At 43.4% G+C, this 25,610-nt stretch overlaps 1 protein-coding gene across 2 annotated transcripts in view; it reads left to right on the plus strand.

Annotated features, from left to right (window-relative positions):
• Positions 1-25,610, plus strand: part of RHOJ (ras homolog family member J) — a 47,815-nt gene that overhangs the window by 15,500 nt on the left and 6,705 nt on the right. For both annotated transcript variants that reach the window (XM_065748957.1, XM_065748965.1), the window contains one exon: positions 21,818-21,876. In XM_065748957.1, the coding sequence (XP_065605029.1) occupies positions 21,818-21,876 (59 nt within the window). The remainder of the gene's footprint in view (positions 1-21,817; positions 21,877-25,610) is intronic.

The following is a 25,610-nucleotide window of genomic DNA, read 5'->3' on the forward strand; positions in this document are numbered from 1 at the left end:
AGTAAGGAGGAGTCTCCATATCAGAGACTCTTGGTAGCTGTAGAAGAGGATGTTAGACACATCAGAATTTTTGCAGTCACCTGTTTGGAGGGAAGACCACAAATTCCCTTAGGTCAGCAAAAAAATATATGGCAACTGGGTGATGCTCACTGACACTGGGAGAGCAATGGATACACTCCAGATGTCTCTTCAGCATCTGCTGGAATTTATATCCACCCATTGACAGATGGCAAACCTCAGTTCTGAAAAAGACCTATGGGTTGAATTTATAGGAAGGTGGCCGAGGTCAGAATTTCTCACTATTTGTTTGTCATCTTGCTATTTCTAGAAATACCTCCCTCTGCTGTCTTGGAACACAAGTGTGTGCATTTCCCAGACATGTAGCCAGCCTTGAAAAAAAAGAAATCTTAATGTAGGGAGGTGCAAGCCTATGGGAAAACAATAAACAAGAAACAATCCAAAGCAACAGGGCTAGTAAAAAAAATACTGAAGAAAAATTATTGTGAAGGAGAGCAAATTAGTTAGAACAAACACTGGCTGATGTGAGCTGCTCAAAACAACACTGCTCTGATATTCTTCAAATTCTTGTTTCACTTCGTTACAGAATTATAAAAAAAATTGTAAGCTTATGATGATGAACTTACACATAAGATCGAGCTAATTTGTCTTCACTATTTTCCTACGTTTACAAGAAGACAAACATTTTTTAAATACCCAGATTGACTGACCGTCATATCCTGGGAAATGTCTGAATTCATCAATCTCTCTGTTCAACAATATGGAGCCTGCTCAGAGAATGCAGGCTGCCCATGAACACAGCAATAACAATTTATTGTTTCAACAGAAGGAAAGGAGTTTCAAGTGATATGTAGGCATATATGTCCTATTGGTTTTCTCTTCTTAATTTGACCAGAGGATCTCAGTACTGATAGCTCCATCTGTTTTCCAGAATTTATTCTTAAACTGGAAGTCCAAAGATCCTGCTTGAACAAAGGAATGCTGCTGTTCAGACAGAGAAGAGATTTTGAGAAAACCCTCTGTTCTGAAATCCTGTGAAAACCAATCCAAACCATTCTCTTAGAGGTCCTTAGTGGTGTGGTATAAACCAAATTTAATCCTCGTATCTCAGCCATTTGCTCACTGCTTTCCCAACTGAAATGACACCAGCTGGCCATCATTACTTCACAGTCTGGAGGGTTCAAATGTTCACTGGTGCTCTGATTTTGTGAGCTCTCATCACCAACGGCTGTGTGGTCAAAAAACACACTTCATATGAGAGCACAACATAATAATATACATGCTGACTAATGTTAAACAATTCACTGCATGATATTGAATGCTTAAAAATAAAATGAACAACTGTTATTTTATATTTTCTCGATCACAAAAGCCCTGTGGACAGCAGGCATCACAGCAGTTAATATTAACAGCAGTTAATATAGAGGAGTGAGCTATACTATGTAATCACTGAGTTCAACCCATGAACTGTCTCTTGTATAACCACAGTGATATACAAGAGTTCGTCAGGCTTCATTTAAAAGTAAATTCGTTTCAAAGCTCCTATTTTATTTGGAGGGAAACACTGGCATTGGGAAAGTCACACAGCTGAGGGCAGGAGCCAAGCCAAGTCATTGGGGTCGTAGACCAAAACTTCACCCACAATCTGCCTCACTTGCCATTTTGTATTCACATTACTCCTGACTGTATTTTTCACCTGGAAGAGTTCAAGACCAAGCCTTGTTTCCTTTGCCAAAATATTTCACAGCTAGCCACATACAACATAGTATTCCTCTCTGTCTCAGAGTCTCTTCACACGCAGCGAATGGAATCTGGTCTGCTGAAGGCAATGTGCTCACTGTCATTGTCAGGATGAGGGCTTCATACCCTGCCCTAAAGCCTTTCCAACTGAATCCATGCTCACATGGGTGATAGCAGAGAATGCTGAAGTCTGTTCTTAGGAAAACTGCAGAAGCACAGGATAAATGACCACAGATCGCATGATCACAGCAAACATATGTGCTTTCTGCCACTAACACCCACCTTCCCTTTCTACCTGTGTGAGTTCCTTCAGCCTCAGTGCAGGTGCAAGCACATGGTTGCCTCCATGCATGTCAGGAAGCCTAGCCCTTTGAAAAGTCTTTCCCATAAGTACGTTAACAGCCATCTTGGCTTAAACACTAATTAAAGATAAGCACACGCATGTTTTGCTGAAACAACCCCAGCATGAGGAAAGTCTGAATTACGCAATATGAAAATAATACTCTCCATTTATTAAGCACGTCTTGACAGTACATAAAATTCTGGAGCTTTCTTCTTGGCCAAATATTTCTCCCACTTCATACCATAGGTATGCTCCAATTATGCTGGGAGCAGAATGGCAATATTATGACTCACTTCATATTGTAGGCTGGAAGTACCGTATTTTGTTCCAGAGAGAAACAGAATGTAAGCATAAGATTTAAAAGGCAGCTTTTTGTAAACTCTGCTCCAGCCTATGATGTGCACCATCCAGTCCCTCTTCAGCTTCAGCTCTGACTGTACTCATTTTTAAATTTATAATTGTGCTGGGAATAAAGCACGTCCCAATTAACTTACAGCAGTGAGGGAGGGACTCAAATGATTTTTTTGTGTGTTTTCTCCCAGAACAATTCTCATGGCAGTAACTGCTGCCACACACTTTTGTCATCAATTCAATGTTTTGTCTGTGCTGAGGCACTCAAACACAGATAAAATGATGCTGTTCTTGTGCCTCATCAGGTCTCATTAAAGACAACCAAAGCTTTCTGTTAGCCTACAGAGAGTAGAAATGATCACCCTCTCACTGTGGTTCTGCATGAATTACACAGGCCTGCCCACCAAGGGTAGGGTGGGCTCAAGGTTTAGATCTTACTGTCTTCTATTGTGGAAATGGAAATCAAATTAATTTCTGATACTAACAGATGATGTAAAGTCTCTGTGCTATTTGGTATCAGCAAGTCTCATTCTTCACACTGTGTCCTCTGAGTAAGCTCAGACACCAGCTAGTGCCATGGGTCCAAGCAGAACTCAATTGGAAACTTTTAGAGGGGACCTGGCAATTCCTAATAAACATAACGGGATTAGAAACAAACCCTGGCAAGATAATACCTTGAACCACAGCCTCTCTCACCAGAACAAAAGAATTTTTATATACTACTGCTATGTTTCAGAAATCAAAGTTCAAAGAATCACAAAATATCCCAAGTTGGAAGAGAGTCCAACCATTGAGTCCAACCTCTGGCTCCACACAGGACCACCCAAACTCTCTGACAGCATTATCCATATACTCCATGAACTCTCTGTTCAGGGCTGTGCCCCCTGCCCTGGAGCACCTGTGCCATGTCCACCACCCTCTGGTGAAGGACCTTTTCCTGATAGCCAGTCTCAGTCTTCCCTGTCACAGCTTCATGCCATTCCCTTGGGTTTTATCACTGGTCCTAGGCACTGTGTTTTGCACTTGGGACTACCTGGAGAAGTAGCAGAACTCAGTAAGCAAAGCCAGCCAGCTTGGCTATCTTTGATTTGAATTTCAAAGGTCAGCATCAGTATACTCATCTGAAGCACGTAGAAATGCTATTAAATGCTGGGGGTTCCCATACATCCAGGCTCCACTGAAGAATGCACTTCCCTTCTGCAACTGTGATTTGATACCTGTGGTTTCCACTTAACCAGCATAGCCCCCCCAAGCACCCTCTGCAAACCTTGGCAAAAATCATATATCCAAGAAAAGAGCACAGGTTGGATGGCACTGTCAGTCTCCAGACTGCCTGCTTGTGGCTTCTAGCCCAAAATGCTTCCACCCTCATCAACCTTCCCAGCCCCTGGGCAGCCCCAGGCTTACTATGATCAGCTGCACCTGATGCTTTTGGCTCAGGGATGCATTCCTCAGGGGAACTCTGAATTCCCTAAAGGACCTGCTCCAAGCAGATATTTTCCCCCTTAGGGAATCAACAGAGCAAGATATCGGAGGCTTCCGTCCTAGGAAAAATGTGCAGATGAAGGCTTAAAATTGTTGCTGATGTAGAAGTGGTTTTGTGACAGATTCATGTTGCTTTTGGTGGCAGTACCCTCCTGAAATAGCACTCCCCATCTGACTGCAACCTGCATACCTCAGAGCAAGCAGCACGCTCACTTGGGTGCAAAGCGAGATTGCACACAGCCTGGCCTCAGCATGGGGAAAGACACTGCAGGATTAAAACAACAGGAGTGCAAACATGTCCTGTACAAGCATGTAGGATTTGTATCACTGTTTACCAAGTCAGCTCATTGTGCCCTTCTCAAAGATACGCTGGAAATGGGAAAAACCCTGAAAGTCACAAAAAATAAAATGATAGAGTGTCCTGAAAATAGTGTCTGTAGGGAAAAAGTTCAAGTAGTGCAAGTGTCAAGAGTGGGGATTTAGTGGAAAAAAAAAATAAATGAGAGCAGCAGGGTAACAGTACAAAGGGACCAGTGAGAAGCAGAATTGGAAGCTTGGGGCAGAAGAAGGCAACATTTCACCCAAGTGTCATACACACAGAATAGCCTAAATGACCTCCAACTGCCAAAATCTACTATGCCTTCTTTTTTTTTCTTTTTTTTTTCAGTAAAATGCATAGAGTGATCTGTGTGGCAGTTATAGGGCTGAGGTAGCAGCCCTGTGAAACTCACAGGTTATTGGTGTGACACTGATGCACTATTCAGAGGAAGAATAGAGAGGGAGTGAATTTTCATTCATAGCACTCCTTTACCTCCAGAACTCATGCTGTTTTGTTTTGATTCTCCTTATCTGGCCAAATAAAAATATGCAGTAATATTATTTAAATCATATTTTTCAAAAAGCCATTACACCTCAACATTCTGAGAAGATTGGGGAGTGTGCAGGCACAGCAAAACACCCTTCACAGCATCCATCCAGTTCAGTGAAAGGGTCAAGCAGAGGGACATGTCTTTGATATCCCATTTGCTGTTGTTACAGATTTTGGTTTTCAGTTTTAAACCCTCTAATAGTATAGTAATGAGCTTTCCATTTCTTTGCTGACGTGGTTAATGCCTGCAGGCTATTGAGTTTAAAAGCCAAAACACACAGACACATAAAAATTGCTTCAAGGTTGAAAAAATATATATGCTATTGGAAGGGTGGGATTTAATTTGCCTTTGTTCTCCCAAATCTCACATAAACAAACTCTCATATATCTCCCAGTGCAAGGCAAGAAAAATCAAGAGTACCAGTTCTAACTGGAATCTTACTAGTCCCTGGTGGCTGACAGCAACACATGTGCAAGCTGCAAGGCTTGAAATTTAGGACTTTGCTTCAGAATGTCCACATGGATCAGAGGAGTGATTGCCACTCCCTGAAAGAAATGGTGTGCATGGGGACAGATCCTGATAACCTCAGTTGTGTGGGCTCACAGTTGGCTGTCCTGGGTCTTCAGTCATGCTCACAGTCAGTAAGTGCATCAGGATCTGGTGCAGGACAATACTTTATGACCACAAAATAGCTGTTAAAAACAAAGAAACAAAAGGGTTAAAAAATATTATTTTTGAAATGGTGATTGTTATCCATCTCACTACATTGAAAGCATATAATTATATACTGAAACATGCATTCTGCCTTTGTAAAACATCTGCTGTAACTTCCTAGCTACCAAAAGCAACTGTTCAATATAGCTAGGCAATAGCCCATACTGTCTGCTGCACTGTCTGCCTCCTCCCCCTCTGCCTTTGTGTTTTCTTCCTCTCTCCTCATCCTCCTTACCAATTTTATGACTGTAAGAAATCACTGTCTGCTTCAAATTATGGGAACTGGGAGCAATTCTAATCAAAATCAAACCTGGAGGAGGTGGATCTCTTCAAACTGAGAGGGACTCAAGCAGTCAGAGAAGGGTTTAAATGCAGCCTGTGTCAATGGTCTTCATTACTAAGGCCAGAGCAGAAATGGCAACAAGCATGGCAAAGTACTGTTAATACTGTTATTGAACACTAGAACAAAGAGCTGTAAGTTTGCAAAGCCTGTCTGAAAGTCCTTTGATGTGAGTGTATTCTACAGACAGACGTCTTAAAGATTAATAATAATAATAATTTTAAAAAAGGGAAATACAGGATAGTGATTCTTGATCCAAATCAGTCCCAGTAAGGACACTAACAAAACACAAGGTCACATCCCTGGCACACTCTGCAGTAGATTCTGTTTTTCCATATTGAGGACAAAATGTAACAGATATTCATACCTTCATAAGATGTTACGCATGGAAAATACGTGAGAGATCTTCTCTTCTGTGAAAAAACAATTTAATCTAAATATACAGGGTCAGACCGGTATGGCAGCTCATTGCTACTTGAGTCACAGAATCATTGAAAAAAATATTATTAAAATGGGCTCTTCCCAAGTTATCCAAGGGCTGGTTTCTGATTCTGGTGTTTGTTTTAAATGACATTATGTTTTGCTAGATAATAGAGAATCAAAAGCACAGACGAGTTTCCAGAGAAGCACTGACCCCTTATCCATAATAATGGAAAATTTTCAATAAATGCCAAGAGAGCATAGGGGAAGCTCATCACAATGCTTCTGCTGTCATAGCTTGCTCTGTTTTCCCAGGGACCGCTGATTGAGGGGCTGTTCCACTGGAGGTGGAATTTCAATGAAGGACTTAACATTTTAGTAAGTAGGGACTGTAAGAAAAAGCTTGTGGAAGGAAGGCAGCCATATAAACCATATTTATGAATTTGCATTCAGGCCATGCCTGGAAAGTACAATGCAGTCTTTTTGTATTAAAGATGTAAAGCAGAGTACAACAGAGCCATTTTCCTAATGTGTATGTGCTATACAGTGGAAGCATTGGCTGGCTTTCATGTTCTGCAAAATTCAGTCTCAGTAGATGGAGTCCCTGCAGTATCCCAGATGCACAATGCACATGTCTGTGCACAGCCTACAGCCCAGAGTCCCCTTTTCCAAAGTGAAAACGAGTCTTCACTTTCTCCAGTACTTAGTACTTCTGAAAGCTTTTTTCTGCAGCACTTTTTTTTCTTTTTTCCCCTACTTTCCTCATCCATGTATGAGATAAGCAAAAACTCTTGCACCAGGGATGATGCCAAGACATCTCAGCCAACAGGATTAGCAGCAAACATCTTCACTCATCTCTACGTGCAGCCCGTGATCTCCCCTTCAAGGCAAGAGAGAACTGAGTCCTGATGATCTGAGAGTTCCAGTGACCTGAACTTGGCTGTCATGTGGTGTTGGATCACACTAGCCATATGCTACCAGAGAGGTAATTTCTAGATAGCCACAAGAGTGCCAGCCACTATTGGGCTGATACCTAACGAGCACAAAACTGCCACAATTTATTAACAGGACATAATTCTCAACAAGCATTTTTTTTCTGTTCTGGCTGACCTTGAAGACTGGTTCAAACATCTGACAGAGTTTAGCATTTCTTTTCCAACTGGAAGTGGCAACTCTCAAATTTTCTGCGCAAAGTATCCCTACAATCCTAAAGAAGGAACTCTGAAAGCAGAGCACAGCAGAATATAGAGGAGATAGACACACATACACTAATTTACCTTGTAAGGGTAAAAGGTAACACTTTTTACTGGACTATTACTACCCATCTCACTACATATGTTACGAATTACAACCAGTGTCAAGTTCAGACTACAAAGAACCCAACAGCCAGTTCCTGCTTCCAGTGCAGCCACAGTACTTTTCCATTGACTCAGCGGGACTCAGCCCAAGAGACACTTAATAAAAGTCGCAATGGCAAAGAACAGAAAACATAACCCATGTGATAGGCAGGGAATACTGAGCATATATGCAGAAGTCACTGTATCAGAAGAGCAGGATAGATAATACTAAATTTGGTAGCAAGTTGCTGGAATTTCTTTACATTTTTAAACTTGCACAGCAAGGGGAAAAGAAGACAATTTACTTAGTCTCTGAGTGTGCTTAACAGACTGCCCCACTGTTTGCTGACATTTAAGATCTTCAAATCTTGCATTGAAGCATGACCTTGCAAGGCATGGAAGTGAAGGGACCTTCACAGAACAGAACAGAAATCTCCTGAGAGCATGACTCTAACATGGAGCACCAATGGAAGAAAAACTGCCTCTCTGTCAAGACAAACTTCTGGGGCATTTTTAGCAGCACTGTACTTCAGAAAGAAGGAAATAGTCTTTTTTCACTGAAAAGACTTGGGGTTACTTTCACAAACCTTGTTGGAACTGTGTTGACTAAGTTCCCATCACCGACAAGAAAAAGCTTGGGTACACACACACCGCAGGTCCCAGCCTCTAAACCTAAGTGTTCAGCTATTATTTAATGTTTGTTTTGCTTTTAAAAAGATTTGAAATTCAATATTCAGTAAAACAATTTTTTATTTTTGGGTGACTCATTCAATTTTGGATTCTCCAACATTCAGTGCATATGCAGTGGAGTCGGCCCTGTGCAAATCCCATGGATTTCTGAGTATTTCCAGCCAAAGCTTACCCTTGATCTGGCTGGTGTCTAGCTGGTTGAAGACAAGCAGTTTACAGGAATAGCTGGGGCCCTGGGACATGGTGGAGTCACTGTCCTTGGAGTTGTACAAGAAACATGAAGATATGGCACCGAGAGACATGGTTAGTGGGCATGGGATTAGATGGGAGTAAATGGGCTGGGGTTAGACTTGATTATCTTAGGGATCTTTTCTAATCTTAATGATTCTATGAAAATTTGGATCCCAATGATTGGCAACAAGGTAGGATATGGTGAGATGAAAGAGAGAGAATGATTGGGAAAAAAAAAAAAAAAAACCCTGAAAAATTGAAACATCTACCGAATTCTTGAGAAACAAGAAAGTGACAGAAGTGTCAAAAGTCACCTAGGCATTACAGTTCCTGGTGAGAATTAATGGGCACATGGATTAAAATCATCCAGCTGCCTTTTGAAACCCCACACTAAGACCTCATCCAGCAAAACCCCAGCCAGACAGCTGGCTTACAACCCCATGTGTGCCTTCTCTGCAGTCTAAGGAGCTCTGCAGGAACACAAGCATCTGCCCACACATGTCCAACCACAAGATTAGAGCCAAAGTGCTTAGCAGTGGAACATTACCTTTTTTTTTTTTAGATCTGTTTGCATCAACACTGGCTTCTAAGCATTTTTCATGATTTGATAGTAAGTGGCATTTGAAGGGACCAAAGATCTTTTTGCAGGCAGCACAACACAGCCAGCCATGCCCCCACTGCTTCCCTTCTGACAAATGCTCTCTTCTCAGAGCCTTGCACAAGGAAAGAGCATGTCTGTCAGATGTGTTTCATTGTCTTTTAACTCTCCTGTCAGCACATGTGTCAGCTGTTTGCGAGTCCCCCTGTGCAACTAACCTTCCCTGAGCAGTTCTGTAGTTGATGCCTGCAGAAGCAGTTTGCAGATGATCTTGGTGCAGCCTGTGGTGTCACAGGAGGAAGATGACATCACACATCTTCCACCCAGCACCAAAGGGTGCTTTTACTTCCTTCCAAGGCCTGCACCAAAGGAAGCTGATGTTTTTAGGGTGTTTCCTAAGCACTGTAATGTGAGTCCTGCAGACCCTTGGGCTGGAAGCTGTACCCGAGCAAGGGAAGCTGGCATTGACAGGCAGTATTTCAAAGAGGAAACAATTACAGTACCATAAAATCAGTAAGGTTAGAAAAGATCTTTAAGATTTTCTACTCCAAAGCTGAACACACCACTTGAAGTGCAGCCTCACCTGTGCTGAGTACAGAGTCCATCATCTCAGTGTTCCTGCTGGCTGCACTATTTCTGACACAAGCCAGGATGCCATTGGCCTTCTTGACTATCTGGGCACACTTCTGGCTCATGTTCAGCAAAGCCAACACATCCTTTTTTTCTGCACAGCTTACCAGCCACCCTGCACCAAGCCTGTAGTGCTGCGTGGTGTTGTTGTGACCAAAGGGCAGGACCTGGCACTTTGGTTTTGTTAAACCTCATACAATTGGCTTCAACCCATCATTTCAGCCCATAACAAGAAGAACCAGGTGCTGCAATGTGAACGTGCAGCATGCAGCCAAGTGTGCTGCAGTGGGCCTGAGCACGGCTCATGCTTGCAAAACACACAACAGAGCATGGAGGATGCAGGGTGTGAGCAGAGCCCATCTGACTCAGACAAGGATGCCTCTCCCCTCCTGGGAGCAGTGTGGGTCAGGGTGGAACAAACCGCACAAGCAAGATGAATGTCGATGACAAGTCCATGAGGAATTTGATGGGGGAAATGAGACAGCAGTAATTGAGGAGAAACTTCCCCAGAGGGGATTTAACAGGGTTTTTCCTGATAGAGTTTTGAACTGAGAATAAATCCAGTGGAAGTGTCCCCTCTCCTTTACTGTATTCAAATCCCTGTGAGCAAGGACCCCAGAGCAGCAGTGGAACTGAGGTCAGCTTCTGTGTCTGAGCAGGAGAAAGACAACATTTCAGACACAATGACACAACATTCCTGGAAGAAAAAATGCCACCGACTCAGAAATAATCAGCCTCTGGCCCCAGGCTGTGATTTGCACAGACACATCACAGCTCCTTGCTGAGCAGCTGCTTTGGATTCCCTGCAAGAACCCACTACAGGCAGGGGCCAGCAGCACAGGTCAGCTATTAAACGATGCTTTTGACTCTTGCAAAGCCGTGGATCTCCTAATAACTAGATTAAAGACAGCTTGTCTTTCTACATTAGGTAAGAGTAAAGACATTAGAGAATTTTACTAAAAATTGTGTGTCTGGAAAGCAGAATACCTTACCTTACACACAGCAGCACCAGGCTGAACTGCTGCATGACTCACAGAATGGCAGGAGGTGCACCAGTGTCCCAATACTTAGGGCAAGACATCGTTCAGTCCTTCTCAGTGATACAGTGCAGACATCTCACTGTGTGTGGATCGGAGACAGAATTAAAATCAGATAGCAAAGACAGAAGTATGGCAAGTTAAGAGGGAAACAACTCAAGAGTATATGCCAAGCATCAGTGTTTGCCATATGAGCGTCAGCAGTGAAGCATGCCAGTTTGCATCACACCAGACTCAACACTGCCTGGGCAGTGCAACTGCCAAAAATAGCTGTGTGCATCACCAACCACCAGACAGCTCTATCCATCCCACTCCACACCAAGCTGCTGTGTCACAAACCTCTGCTACTTCTCTGCTGCCTCCATTTGACTTGGGCATCACATTGAGATGGCACTCTATGTGATGGATTTAAAGTGATACTGCATGGTGCAGCTATGCCAGCTGGCAGGGGAAAATTCTGTGATGCCATAAGTCTGCAACCCTACCTGTGCCCTCAGCTTTTCCACCCTGCTCCAAATCATGGTTCTGATTTACAACGCATCCTGAGTACTTACATATTGCAACAGTCACTTAATCACCTCCCATGACCACCTCTATTTAAGTCAACTCCAAGGATGAAACAACCCAGGAAGCCACTCCCAGACTTATGTCTCTAAACACTCATTCTCCCGGAGGACCAGGAAGCACTTAGATCTTGCTATGTTTATATTACACTGAAAGAGCTGCCCATTTGTTCCAGCATCTCTTCAAGAACCTTAGCAAAATTAAATTCAGCCCTTCCACTCTGCTATGTTTTTCAAGCCAGAAAAAGCCCATCTCCCCATGAGTATTCTCAGAGTTATTTAATAATGTAGGTATAGCTCCAGATACTGCAGCTTGCTTTTTGGCTATGATGATAAATGCTTAGAAAACAACAACAGACAGAGAGGCTGTATGCCAGAGGGAAAATAAATGAACAACAAATTTGATTTGTACAGTAGGAGAAGACAGTAATTGTAGCGCATCCATTGCAGTAAAAATTTGGTGTATGCAAGAGATTAAATTCTTTCACTCCAAGCATACAGAGGAGGGAAAAATGGGCTTAGGGCTGAAAGCACAGTTCCAGCAAACTGGATAATTGTGGCCCCATTTACACACACACTCAGGTGCAAACTTTGCTCAGGCACCATCTGTGGAAAATGTCACTTGGCTGAGGAGTATACAACCAAAAGCAACTGCTGCATGCACGCACACATACACACACACAGAGTAAAAATTGTGGTCTGCGATGTGTGGTGGCCTCTGGACAGTGATATGTAAACTATTTACTGTCCTACAGCACGTGACATTCATTACAGCACCAGGTCAGCACGGGTATAGGCAGAGCTCACCTCTCTGCAGCCACTAAGCTACAGTGCTAGAAGTCTGCAAACATCTCAACAACTAGCACTTCAGTAGATTCTGTTTTAATCAAAGTCCTGAAGACTATGGTGGGATTGATGTTCCATTGGTGGTGTAGGTGTTTAAGAAAAGCTTTACCTTCAAACTTTCACGGTTTGTTCATCAGGCAAAGGCAGAAGGGCCGTGATGCTGAGCCTGGAACAGATGCACTGAACAGCATCTGCGTTGCCTTCCTGCACCCCATGAGGCATAGGCTGCACAGCCTGATGCAGATGCTCCCTGCCAGGTTACACACAGCCTTACAGCCAAAGTGGAGGCACAGCTTCATGCATGCTTTTGTCCTCTTTCCACTTGGATTGGAGCTCTGGGTAACCTTGAGATCTGTGAAAAAGGCAAAGTGCAATAGGTGAAAGCAGCTGAGCTTATTTATCTTCTGTGCTTTATAGAGTGAAAATATACCTGGTTTACACAGCCTTGGGCTGAAACAGGCATAGAGAGAAAAGAGAAAAGGTCCTTTGTTCAAAGCACTAAAAATACCAGCTCTTAATGCAAAAGTCACTCTTTTTTTTCTGTTCTCTCATCAGTGTCTTCAGGTTGTAGGCCAAAGTTCTGTGGTCCACACTCGCTTCCTCTTTCCTTCCACTTTGTTTTGCCACAAGCCACAGCAAGCATACAATGCAATCACTGATTGCAGAGCAGTGCACCCCATTGTGTCAGAGTGAGCAGATAGACTGATGACACATCCCAGACAGACATGGTGCTTCCTCCACCCATGTAGGCAGCATCAGAGAGAGTCTAAAACCAGCATCAACCTGCCCCGTGCACCTCCATCCAGTGCAGCTTTGTGGTTGTGTTCCTTACACATGCGAGTTTGCAGGGAGCTACAGGGATATCCTTCATAATGTCAATCTGAGCCAACTGAAAAGGCTTCAGAACTTGAGCTGAGAGGTGTCTAAGTTGATTCCTGCTTTACTTAAACTGGCAGCTTAACCTTTTGTGGTTGCTCTTTCTGAAAGAGTTTCTGGGAATCCCTCAGACTCTGACAGGACACGGACTGGAAGAAAAGGTTATCTGGTGGTCTGACACCAAGAGGGCTGGGTGTAGGAGGTTATCGCCCTGGATGAGAGCTCAGAAGATCAGAGAATCATAGAATATTCCAAGTTGAAGGAGACCCACAAGGATCAATGAGTCCATCTCCTGGCTCACCTGAGCACCACCCGAAAGCAAAACCCTATGTCCAAGAGCCCAAACACCCCTCAAACTCTGGCAGATTGGGACTGTGCCCACTGCCCTCAGCATCCTGTTCCAGTCCCTGACCACTCTCTCAGTGTTGAATCTTTTCCTCATACCCAACCTGAAGCTGTGGGCTTTGCACCCACGTCATCCTCAGGATGCCTGCTTGGCCCCAAGGAGCTGCATCACCTCTGGGTACCTCGCTTCCTCTGCTGTGAAACAGGAAATTTTCCATCTCCACCTTCATTGTTAGAGTGTTTGCTCTGCAGAGCCAGGCTGGTCTCTGCCCCTGTGTTTGCACTGGCTTGATACAATGGAATCATGATCCTAGGTGTTGCCATCATAAAAATAGAAGCAGAGAACAATGCCTTCTTTAAAAACAAGGCTTTTCATGTCTCTGTCTGTGTAAAATATGCTGTTTAAAATCCATTCACTGTGCTAAGCAGCACTCAAATCAAAGGAGCAATTCACATCATGCTTGGTAATAATTTGCAGAAAGTAGCTATAGATTTTCTACCTGGATTAATTTCCCTTTTATTTGCAACATTCTGTGATTTTTCTTCAAAGTCCCTTTTCTCTGAAGCCAGATCTGATCCCCATTAGTGTCGCTTTCATGTAACCAAAGAAGTGTGTCAACATTTTCCAATACAGATTAAAGCCCCAGAAAACAAGGGGAGGAGGGGGGAGGAGGGGGGAGGGGAGGGAGGGAAGGGAGCTTCTTGGTTCTCAGGAGAGCAGTATGAAATTGAAAAAAAATTGCCAAGCATTGTGTAGAAAACTATCTTTCAGAATGCCTGCTTTAAGAGCCCTCTATTTCAGTCAATTATTAAGCAAATACAGCTTTCAATAATGATAGATGGAAAGTAAATAATATTTCTGCCAGATGAAAGAATAATTTGCAGAGAAGCCAGATTTCCTACAGGCTAATATTATTTCTTCTTTACCTGAGGTATATGCTGCTATGCTGTATTTTGCTGATGAGGTTCTTTTTTTGTTTAAGGGAACAGAGGAAATGTTATAAAAATAATCATTTCAACATAAATTTCCTCTGTTCTGGAACTAAAGTGACCACCACTTTTTAAAATAAAGCCATATAAAAGGTATTTACATAAAAATATACAGCACTTGTTTCAAAAATCACTCTCTCGCTTTTCCAACACGAAGACATTCTGATGGATGTTCCTCCCAACTAAAAGCCATTTCTCTGAGCCCAGCAGAGCTGCCTCTGGTGTTCACAAGGCAGGAGAAAAGGTGAATGAAGCCTAATAAATTTTTTCAAGAGTAAATACAGTCTAAGCTGGGTTACAGCCAACAGGGAGTGCAAGATATTCCTGGAAACCCAGCTCAATTGAGGCATATGATTCAAAAGTAGTATTGAAGCATGGAATGATTAGCAGGATGGTTAGATGCACTAATTCTAACCTGAGACAGAAGTTTAAAGAGCAGAAACCCATTACAAATTCCTGTCTCTTGAAAAAGCTGTGCAATTCAGAATTAATTTTCAGTGTAAAAGAGGCTAAAAAACATAAAATGTGCATAAGAGAAAACTTCCTGCAAATAAATAAGTAAATAAATGTGTCAGCTGGAAAAGCAGAGCTGCCTCAGTTTAGGGTAAATCAAACAGGTGCTCACACCAATCCACATCAGCCTTAGCTCTAAAACATTTGCAACAACCTTCAAAAATTTTGACTCAACATTTCTAGCACAAGATTCCTGTCCGGCTCTACGTGGAAATTTGGATTATTTTGCTGTTCAAACAACAAATTGCACCTGCCCCAGATCAACCAGCTCCTTCAGCCTCTTCCTCTCTTGCAAGATCTAACCCGGCCTCAAAAGTCACGAAACTATCCCACAGATTTATGTGGGGTAGAAAGTGCCCTTCTCAGGTCATAGGGGCTGTACTGAGAGCTGTGGCTGCCCCATCCCTGGAGATGCCCAAGGCCAGGCTGCATGGGGCCCTTTGCCCCAGCCAGGTCCCTTCCAACCTAAACCATTCTATGGTTGTATGATGACGCCCTATCCCACCTTCTGCTTCGCATGAATGCAGTCACACAAAAATAAAGGTTAAGGACCTCATAGGCTCAGGTTGGCCCATTCTCTCCCTCTCATAGAGAGTTAAGACAAGGCATCTCAGCCATCTGCACTGGTTGCCTTTCATACACTACAATCAGTTCATTGTCCGCAGTGGCTGCCACACTGAGAGGAAAGTGGAAGGCCTCTCTGCAGGACATAGAGAAAGCATTAAGAATGTATAAAACCTCCAGGGTAGCTGAGAAGAAAAAAAAATACAACCTTCTAACTTTAGGTTTTCTTATCAGAAAGTTTAAATATTTCCAAGATTTCTGCTTACAGTGTTTAACATTTATGCTTCCTCAGTTATATGTGTCTAGAGCTGCTGGACAAATATCGGGCTGATATCAAGCTGCAGGACAAATATCTGAAGTTGGGAACCTAGGGCTGAGGACAGTTTTTATTTCTTGATGTTCTTTCTGGGAAATGCAAAGCAGCACTTTTGCTGTAGCCCTCCACGTGCCCAGGAGCAGGCACATGCTTTTCAAGTTGTTTCAAGCAATTTGTATTTCTTCTAATATCAGACTGCTATGGGAAATACATTCCTGACCTGATTTTTCTTCCCTTCTACCTTTCACATCTGTACATTCTGTTGAACAAAAGATGGGGAAGAGTATGGAGGGGAAGACATATAAGGAGGCTGAGGGGAGGCCTCATGGTGGTCGACAGCTCCCCACAGGGAGAAGAGAGGCCCAAGCAAAAGGCGTGGGAGCTGCATCAAGGGAGGGTCAGGTGAGGGTCAGGGAAAAGCTCTGCCCCAGAGAGCAGTGGGCATCAAACGGGCTGCACAGGGCAGTGGGGCACAGCCCTGAGTGAAAGGGTGTGGGGACACAGCTCTCAGACATTGGGTTGGGTTTGGGTGGTGCTATGCGGAGCCAGGACTTGGCCTCAGTGATTTTTATGGGTCCCTTCCTACATGGGATATTCTATGACTCTAAACAGAGAAGCCATTTTTCCCTTGAAGCACATCCAGCAGCCAGGGCAGCATGTTTCCACCTCCTTCACCCAGCTTCCAGGACACATCCAGCTTAACTCCATGCCCCTCATTCCTTGGCTGTTCTACCGTAATTACCAGTACTGACTAATGAGGGATGACCAGCAGAGACTGTCTGCTCAAGAGGCTCCTCATCCACACACAGCCAGGAATTCTTCAGGAATGCTAGAAGTAAAAGCTCCTCAGTTTGTCAGCCTCAAAAAATGCAATCCACTGAAGTTATAGCTGCTGAGGATTAAAATGCCTTTGCTGAAGTTTTTCTCAGTAAGTGCCAAGGACCTCTGTCAAGTTCAGGGCATAGGGTCTCCTGCGAGTATAAGTCACAGTGAAATAGCTGCTCCATCATATAAGAGCCAGCTCACAGTGAGGATAACCTGGCCACTGCAGGCTGGAGATTTCATGTCTTTCTATGAACACTATCTGCTCCCACTGCCATCTAATGAGACCATGGCATATCAACACAGTTTTCAGGGAGACAATTATTGTTTGTTTCTCTGGACTGCTCTTCTCTCCTTTCCAGATAAAAAATAATAATAGATGAATAATTAAATCCGGCTCTGATCTTCCAGCAGTGGAAGAAGAGAAGCAGTGGAGAACTGCCTGGATTCCACCAACCACACAAACAGCCTCTGTAATTAATTTGAGGAATTACCTATGTAATGCCTGGGCACATTTCAGTGAGATTTGTCCCATTTTGCCACTAATCTTACATTTATTCCAGTGCTGCTGATCAAGTCTCATGTTCCCTTCATAACCACGTGTTTGGCATAACTTTGGAGAGCCTTTTCTCCAGCACTCAGCTGCAGTTGAAGCAGAATGACTTTTGCCATGTGTAGACACAAGAGAGTAGCTCAGCAAACACTTCAAGACTCCCTTCTTCCCACCATGCTCAACATGATCATAACATCTCTGTTAAGAGCCTCCAAATACATCCATCACAGAACTGGGTTTCAATAAAGAGCTTGAAGAGCTTAAAGAGTCCTGACTAACTCAATCTGTGTTAAAATAAAAGAAAATGTCATAGCATCTGTTCAGGTCAGGTCAGCACAGCTAGTTACAATACTAATAAGATTATTCCAATTATCAATTACTCTTTAATTACCTCAGCACTACAATGCCCTTTGTTATTGACATGGGCCATAATCCCAGCTGCAGCAAAACATATTCCTAGACATTGTGCTATGGTGATGGAAGCTTAAAAATATTTAGTAGAGCTAAAAATGTAGATATAGATAATAATCTACATTCTGCCTCTCAGTTTTTGAATAGGATCATGCTACAGTCACAGCCAAAATTTTCTTCTGTCACTCATCTCAATATCAAACAACCATGTGATATCGTGAAGGGCACATCCCTTCCATCGGGGTGAGGAAGATGTCCTGTGTTCTTCATTGTTTAGGAATGATCATAATGTTTTAACAATATGCTCAGGTTCTGTCTATTTACGCTACTTAATGCCACGCTGTTCCTCTCAGGTTTGCTTGGGTTTAGATCAATTACTTTCAGAAGAGAGTGAAAAGACCCTATAACTACAGTATAATTGAAATGTGCACAACAGAGTCTATTTGCCTGCAAATTTAGTGCATTTACTTAGGCAGTCATTATTAATTTCTAACCTGGGAGCAGAACTGCCTTCCATGGGGACAGATGACAGTTCATAGTGAGCTGAACTACTCAGGAAGCACCTCCCAGCCTGCTGCGGTGCATAGCCCTATATTTAAGACAGAATGAAACCTAACAAAACGCTTCTAGATACAATGTCAGTTTTCCTCAATTCCCCAAGCACTGTAATCAGGGTGGTCTCTTCCATCTAAAAGAGCTCTGCACAACATTGAGGTTCCAAGAGCTCCCTCAGTACTGTAATGCTGAGGAAACTGGGCACAGCTTTCCTTGCAGAGACCCCAAGGCTCCTTGGACTCTGCTATCAGCAAAGCTGAATTTATTCAAGGATTGATCAGCAGAGCAATAACTCACTGAGATGCGTGGCAAATCCTCCAGTGCTGATTTTACTAACAGTGAGGTCAATGATTCCAATAAATCAACTCCATTCATGCTGTCTATAAATAAGTAATGTCCCAGAGTGGGAAGAAGCTGGCTCATGTTTTAGTGTTGTGCTTGTTCTGAAAGCTTTGGGAATTTCCATTTTCATTCAATCATTTCTGGACCAGATGCACTCTGCTTGATCTTCTTAATCCACTTCCACTGCTTTTGTGTTCTTTGTCATGTAGGCTGGCCAACACTAACGTCTGTCTTCTCAACACACTTTGAAAGATTTGCAGCATTTCACATCAGCTGTTTGAGTAAAAATGATTATTGGACAGTACCTCTCTTCTGCTAGCTTTCTCTGCACAGCAAATGCCCAGCTGTGCGGAGCTGCAGGCAAGATATAAATCTAGGGCCTCTATCTTCTCAAGATGCTAAAAAACACAAAGTAAATCATAAATCATTTTGTGAGATGGCACTGTCTGGATGCATCTATTGCTGCTGCACAATAGGACAATAGAGCTGTCATTTGGTACTGGTCTGCTTTCCCAACACAGCTGCAATGCAGGTCAGGGTTGGGCATTTTCCCACTAATTTCATTATTTTGCAGTGTTCAAAGGGTGGGCAGGGGTGCCTGTTGTTACATATGTCCTGCTGCTTGTCTCTTCTCATCCCTGATGAGACAAGAGAGCTGAGAGAAGTTGGAGCCTGAGGAGAAGCACAATGCCTGGAAAGGAAACTTTGAAAGCATTTCAGAGCAATTACAACACCAAAAGGCAAGAATGAATTCACTTTGAGCTAAAGAAAAGCAAAAACTACTGCAAAGCTCATTAAGTAATGACAGTAGTCAGCCAATGCAAGCTTTAGGTCAGCAACTGAGGAAAGACAGGTAGGAATAGGAAAGTCGTGTTACCACTGGCTAAATTGTTAAGGAAAACCATTGCTTAGACCTCACTGTCTCATCCCACTGAATGCTTGAGAAGGAACTGGGAGAAGAGCTACAGGAACGGTGTAAGAACAAGAAAAGTGCCTTGTAGGAAGACACTAGGTAAGCTATTCAGAGCAGAATAAATGATGCTATGAATCCTATCAACTTATATCTGCGGGGTACAGGCAAAACTGTGAATTCCTGACCACCTCATTAGTCCAAGAGCTCTGCTGAGCGTAGTCAGGTGAATCTCAGCCCCAGAGGCCTCCTTGTGCTCCCACCTTGGGGAGAAGACTGGCTGTGTTTTTTAGATACTGTGAATGGCCAATTGTTTTTGCTCAGCAGAAGAGAGATCTCACCCATGGTTGAGATGACAGCAAATCGTGAGACTCAGAGGCTTTCTTTTGGAAAATATTGGCTAGCAGAGTCCTGTATGAGCTGCTAGAAGATGATGACAGGAGCAATTAAAGAAAGGCATTTAGTACAATTCTGCATCCTAAAGTATGGTATTTAGGCCAATTACAGGGCAAAACAGACTACTTTTGATTTTAATTTCCAGACAGAATATATGTAACCAGCAGGACAAATCTGAGGTAGAAAATCAGTTTCCCTGTAATCAGATCTTGTTTTTCAAAGAGGAGGAAACTGGGGGACATGCCAATAGTGATGTGTCACTTGATTTCCTGGAGAGGACTCCCACACATGGAAGTGGAAAATCACCCAGTTTTGAGTCAAGGGGCACTTGCAGACCTGGGGGAGCCAGATGTCCCATCCCACTGCTCCTCATCTGCCACGATATCGGCCCCACAAGGCAGTAATGCTGCATTCAGTCAAAGCAAAGGGAGCATTTCCAAGAGAGAAAAGCTGCAGTGGGACAAAGCTTAACAGAACGGATTGTTGTTCCTAGCAGAATGTCAGGGACGTGTCATTAAGGCCTTAACACTTTTTCTGACTGGCTGACTTCAGTGGGGGCCAGACGGCCTAAGTGTCCTTATGGCTTTCACCTGCAGGTCTCCTTAGCATTCCTAACTTCAGGTGGAGCTGTGTAACATCTGAAGTTAGGTCCATGGCAGCTAAAATGAAGTTCACCATACACTTGAGCCAGTCAAAAATGAAGCAGCATACGAGAAGTTAACCCCTAGCAACTTGATCCCTGTTTTCCTCACATAGATCAGCTAAAAAATAAAGACATTTTTGGAAAACAAAATCATGACCAGAGCCAGGATTCAGGAGTGCACTTAAAGTACATAGAAGGAGCTACAAAAACGTACTGCCATAGTGACTTTGTATTCTTGTTGAATATTCAAACTATTGCTTTTTTCAAGCCCAGGACATGTAGTTTCAGCAGTATTTAGATGCTGAGTTATGGGAAACAAAGGCAATTAGAGACTGAAACATCTCTGAGGTATGTCTAGGTTTCAATCTCTATCTGGATCATAACAGGGATTCTCACATTTCAGTCACAGAAAACCTGCAGTTGCATTTATGTTTTAAGACAAGAAGATTTACAAACAATATACTTTTAAAATCATTATTTTCAAACAAGATCCAACAAAACACATTCCTGTCCTGCCTGGGCTAAGCCCCACAGAACTGCAGACATTGGGAATGGGAAAGGGCATTCCAGTATCAACTTCACTTCTCAGAAACCATTTTGAAAGGCACCAGAAGAAGGACCTTGAGGTCCCTGGTACACTCAGAAATTTGCTGCAGTTCATATACAATGCATTTGCTCTTGAGTACAAGGTATGGATTTGAGACATGCATTACAAAGACAATTATTCTACCAGAGAGTGAACTCCCATGGTAAAATCATCTACCAGGGTCTCCTTCTGAAGAGTTCAACTCTTGGTACCCCTTCCCTGGGCTCTTCCACCCACAGACCTCAAGCATTTATGGTACCTCCATGCCCAGCAGCTAGCCCCATTTCAGGTCCGCATGGGAACTGCACTGCATACACGCCACCTCCCAAAGTGAGGAGATGAAGGAGGGTTCCCAAACCCTTCCCCATCTCCTCTTTCCCTTCACAACATCACAAGGCAGCTTCAGCAGTGTTCCGTTCTGCTCTCATCAGCAACACTGCTCCTTGCTGAGCCTTTGTGCTTTCAGGATGTCAGTTTTGTTCTGTTCATGTGTTAGCAAAACTACCGCTTTGCTTTGCAAGCAAGTAAAGCTGCTGAATAATCAATCTGTCCAGCCACAATGACAGAGACTTTAAGTCTAAGAGACTTCAAGCAGGACATTGCTCTTCAGTCTAGAAGCTATTATCTTCTACAAGCTGGTAGGTGCTTTTCTGTTGCAAAGAATATTGTAAGACACGCGCTAATGTCCAGCACAGGTGTGTATTGGCATTTTAGGATTATAAGTTAATAAAATGATTCCACTGGCTTGTGCATAAGCAACATCCCTCTGCTTCTCTCTTTCAGTAACCGTGACTGTGGGAGGACAACAGCATCTTCTGGGACTTTATGACACAGCAGGACAGGTAAATCACTGCTAAACATCTATACGTTTCTCATAATTTGTTACTAGCACATATCAGGTTTTGTTGTTTTGTCATGTTGTTTTGATGTTGTTGTCGTTTTTGTGGGGTTTTTTAATCAACAATTTTAATAACTGATTATGAGCTGTAGTAGCTGAACAGCTGACCTCCTTTTTGTTTTTTTACATATAGATTTCATTCTTGTTCAGCAACAAAACATACACACATACACATCCCTAAGATGGGATTTTGTCTAAGTAAAAGGCAAAGCCTGATTGGTGATGTTCAGCCTCTCATACACGCACTCCTCCTCCATCCAGAACAGATACAGCCTTTTAAAAAAGCCACTGTTTCCTTTCAATTATCACATGGTGGCACTGGAGATAAAAGCAAGAATTCCAGTTTCCAAGATGAGAAAACCAGTAAAATACAGCAGCAGCAGGCTATCAGTTAACAGCTGTTGACTTGGGACACATTAACCCAGGCAGATGGGCAACCATCCCAGGATGGGATCACATCTCAAGCAGAGGAAGGTACCAGGAGCAATACATGTTTATGATGAACTCTCTCCTACCTCCCAAATGCCAGTGACTTACAATGAAGAAAAGACCACCAGTGGCACAGAAACCTTGCACCAAATCAGCTGCCAAGAGGAGAGGGAGCAGATCCCAGCTCCTACCCAGCCAGGGAGGGCTCAAACCTGTATCTACCAGCTACTCATACAATCACAGAATCATTAAAGCTGTTGAAGACCTGCAGGATCCCCAAGCCCAAGCACAACTCACCCCTACCATGCCCACTGACCACATCCCTCAGTGCCACATCTCCACAGTTCTTGAAACTTCTAGGGACGGTGACTCCACCACTTCCCTGGGCAGCCTGTGCCAATACATTACTACTCTTTCAGAGAAGAAAATTTTTCCTAATATCCAAACCTCCTAATATCCAACTCCTGTCAGAGCTGGTTCTGGAGGCAGCAGGGAGGAGCAGATGTGAGAGCCTGTTTCTCTCCCTGGGACAGAGCAGCTCTGGGTGCCAGGTTTTGCTTTCAGGATCTCTCCTTGTCTGCACTTTTCTGCCCATGGCTACTATAAAATGCATAAACAACACAGAATGAGACTCTCCTGTCTGCGAGAGGCCACTTACTGCACACTGTACTTCACAGCAGTGTGCAGAGAGGTCAAAAACTGCAACACGACAGACTGTCGCTTCCAGAAAAAGCTGCACTCAGCAGTACCTTTTTTGCTTTTTTGCTTTTTTGCTGTTTTTGCTGTTTTTGCTGTTTTTTTTCTCTTTTGCTGTCACGTCCATAAGCCGACTCATAGCTAGCTCGGTGTCAGTTACAGTCTGCTCATCCTTCCTATTTACAAGGTGTAAGCAGATGATCTAAAATCCAGTCCTAAAATATGACCCAAGTCCTCACTGCACATCAGAAATTCAAGCAGGTGCGCATTCAATTTTCCTTTCTGCACTCACAAAAGCAGAGCTCAGAGCATGTCTGTCACGTTCTGGCAGCACTGTGAGCCTCTGCAAACGAGACTGGAGTTATATTCAGTTCTCAATCAGATTTTACTCAGTGCCTTAATATTTCTGCTTGTTTTGAAGGGCTGACAGTTCCACCTGCCACCCATTTCCTCAGCAACACGTCCTCTTATTTGTTCTCCTGAGCCAAAAGAACCATGAATCTGTTTCTCTGTCAGACCTCACCCTCCCTCCATTCCACAATCATTTTGCCATCTCTTGCTTCCAACCATTCAGACCACCACCTGCCTCCCAGTGACATTTCCAGCTCCTCGGGATCTTTCCCATCTCAGACTTTGCTCCAGAGGACGTGGCCATACAGGCAAAACCTGGAACACGAATCACTGTTTGATGACTAGCTTGTGTCTGCGTGGAGGCAGTGGGGATGATGCTTCCCACATGCTCAAGCTGTAACGACAGATCATCTGGGTTGTTTCCTCACTCCTTCTCCTTGCGTTGTGTGGCTTTCCAAAGGCATTGGTGTGAAGTCATAGCCAAAAATAGCACTTGGCATTACGATGCTATAAAACACATGCTAATGAAATAACAATTGCAGAATGTACTTCTGCAGCAGGACCCTCTGTCAGCCTGCAGGGAGAGCTGGCAGGGACCCCAGAGCTTGAGGATCTGGTTTTCTGCATCTCTGGGCACAAACAGTCCTAGGAGGGAAAAGAAAACATTGCTTTGGTTTATTTTCCCCTCAAGCTGAAAGTGCTTTAATGGCAGGGAGTGTACACAGGGAGACTGTGACAGACATTAACAACAACAACAACAAAAGTTTTGTACTTCCTTGGGCACAGCACATCACAGGCACATAGCTCAGCCAGTGGCCAGGCAGCGTGGCTGGGAAGCCCTGCATTATCCAAGTGACAGCCAGTAAGATACGAGCATGAGCCAAGGAAATGGATTAATGATCAGCTACAGCCCACATGCACAAAGCCTTGTGTCCCTTCTCAAACATCACTGTCACTACAGATATGCCCCGAAGTGGGGTAAGCATCCAGCATCTTTTTTACCCTCCTTATTTGCTTTACTTCAACAATGAACCTTCTCTGAACAAGAAACAATTCTGATGGCTCAGTCACAGCTTCTCTAAATAGGCATGTCTGGAATACACTAACTCGTTATATTTAGCCAATTTCGCTCCAAAAAATCCCAAATTGAGATTCCTAGAGGGCTTGCTGCCACCACGTGGCTGTTTTAGGAGGCTGATTTGCAGCAATTAAATTGAAAATACATAGGAAAGGCATTTGCCAGGCACCTAACATCAACCCAGGTCAGCTGTGGCATTCTTAATCTTGGAGTTGCCAACATATCACCTCCAGAGCCTCGAGCAAGCATCCTCCCACCAACTTCACTTCTTAGAGGCCTCTGTCACTGAAGTTTTCCATTTTGCCTCCAAATTTCCTTTACAAAATTCCCTATGTGTGGGTAGCCATTCTTTCTTGGCTGCTATGTCAGAACATCTCCTGTTCCCATTAAATCTTTCTTTAAATCAACACTTTCTGTGACATGTAGCTCAGTCAACAAAAACTGTGTGCAAAATGCAGCAGGTTATCTCTGTTACTAAATTTCCCCAGTGCATCAAGGGATGTGTTCTTGCTGAAGGACAGAGGTCTCAGATGAAGTTTTCCAATATCAAACAGCCTCAGATAAAAAAAAATTCTCCTTCCCCTTGGTTGGGTCAAAGGGAGGTAGGAGTTATTCTGACTTATAACTAAACGCAGTCAGAAATGTGACTCTTGAGCTGTGCACAGCAGGGAGTCTGCAGCCAGGACTGGAAACCGGTGTGGTGCTGGAAGTGGTAACTGGGAATGTATCCTTCCTCTCAAAGTGATTTGGGACAGTGAACTTGCAGCTAGACAAAACAAAACATTTTGTTTCTATTTTAGGATGTTTCTTTCTTTATTTTTTTTTTAAAGGAGGCAGGGCATTGAAACTTTCTAACTGGAAGAAAGAGGTTTCAGCAGATTATTACCCAGCCACAGCTACAGGCTCTCAGTATCAGAAAGCACCAGCCTATCCATTTCACACAACTCACAAAACTCTTAGTTCTCTGGATCTCAGGTTTGATTCTTCCTTGAAACTCAGCTGTTGAAGCCAGCTTGCTACATGGCATTGTTGTGCTTTGAGCTGGTTGAAGGTTTGCCCTCCTCACAGCTGCCACAAGGAGAAGAGCTCTCCCCATCACAAGACCATGGCCTGTGGAAACACCA

Source organism: Cyrtonyx montezumae, unplaced genomic scaffold (assembly GCF_038088225.1).
Source record: "Cyrtonyx montezumae isolate F1298 unplaced genomic scaffold, pur_monq_1.0 scaffold_10, whole genome shotgun sequence".
Taxonomy (NCBI): Eukaryota; Metazoa; Chordata; class Aves; order Galliformes; family Odontophoridae; genus Cyrtonyx; species Cyrtonyx montezumae.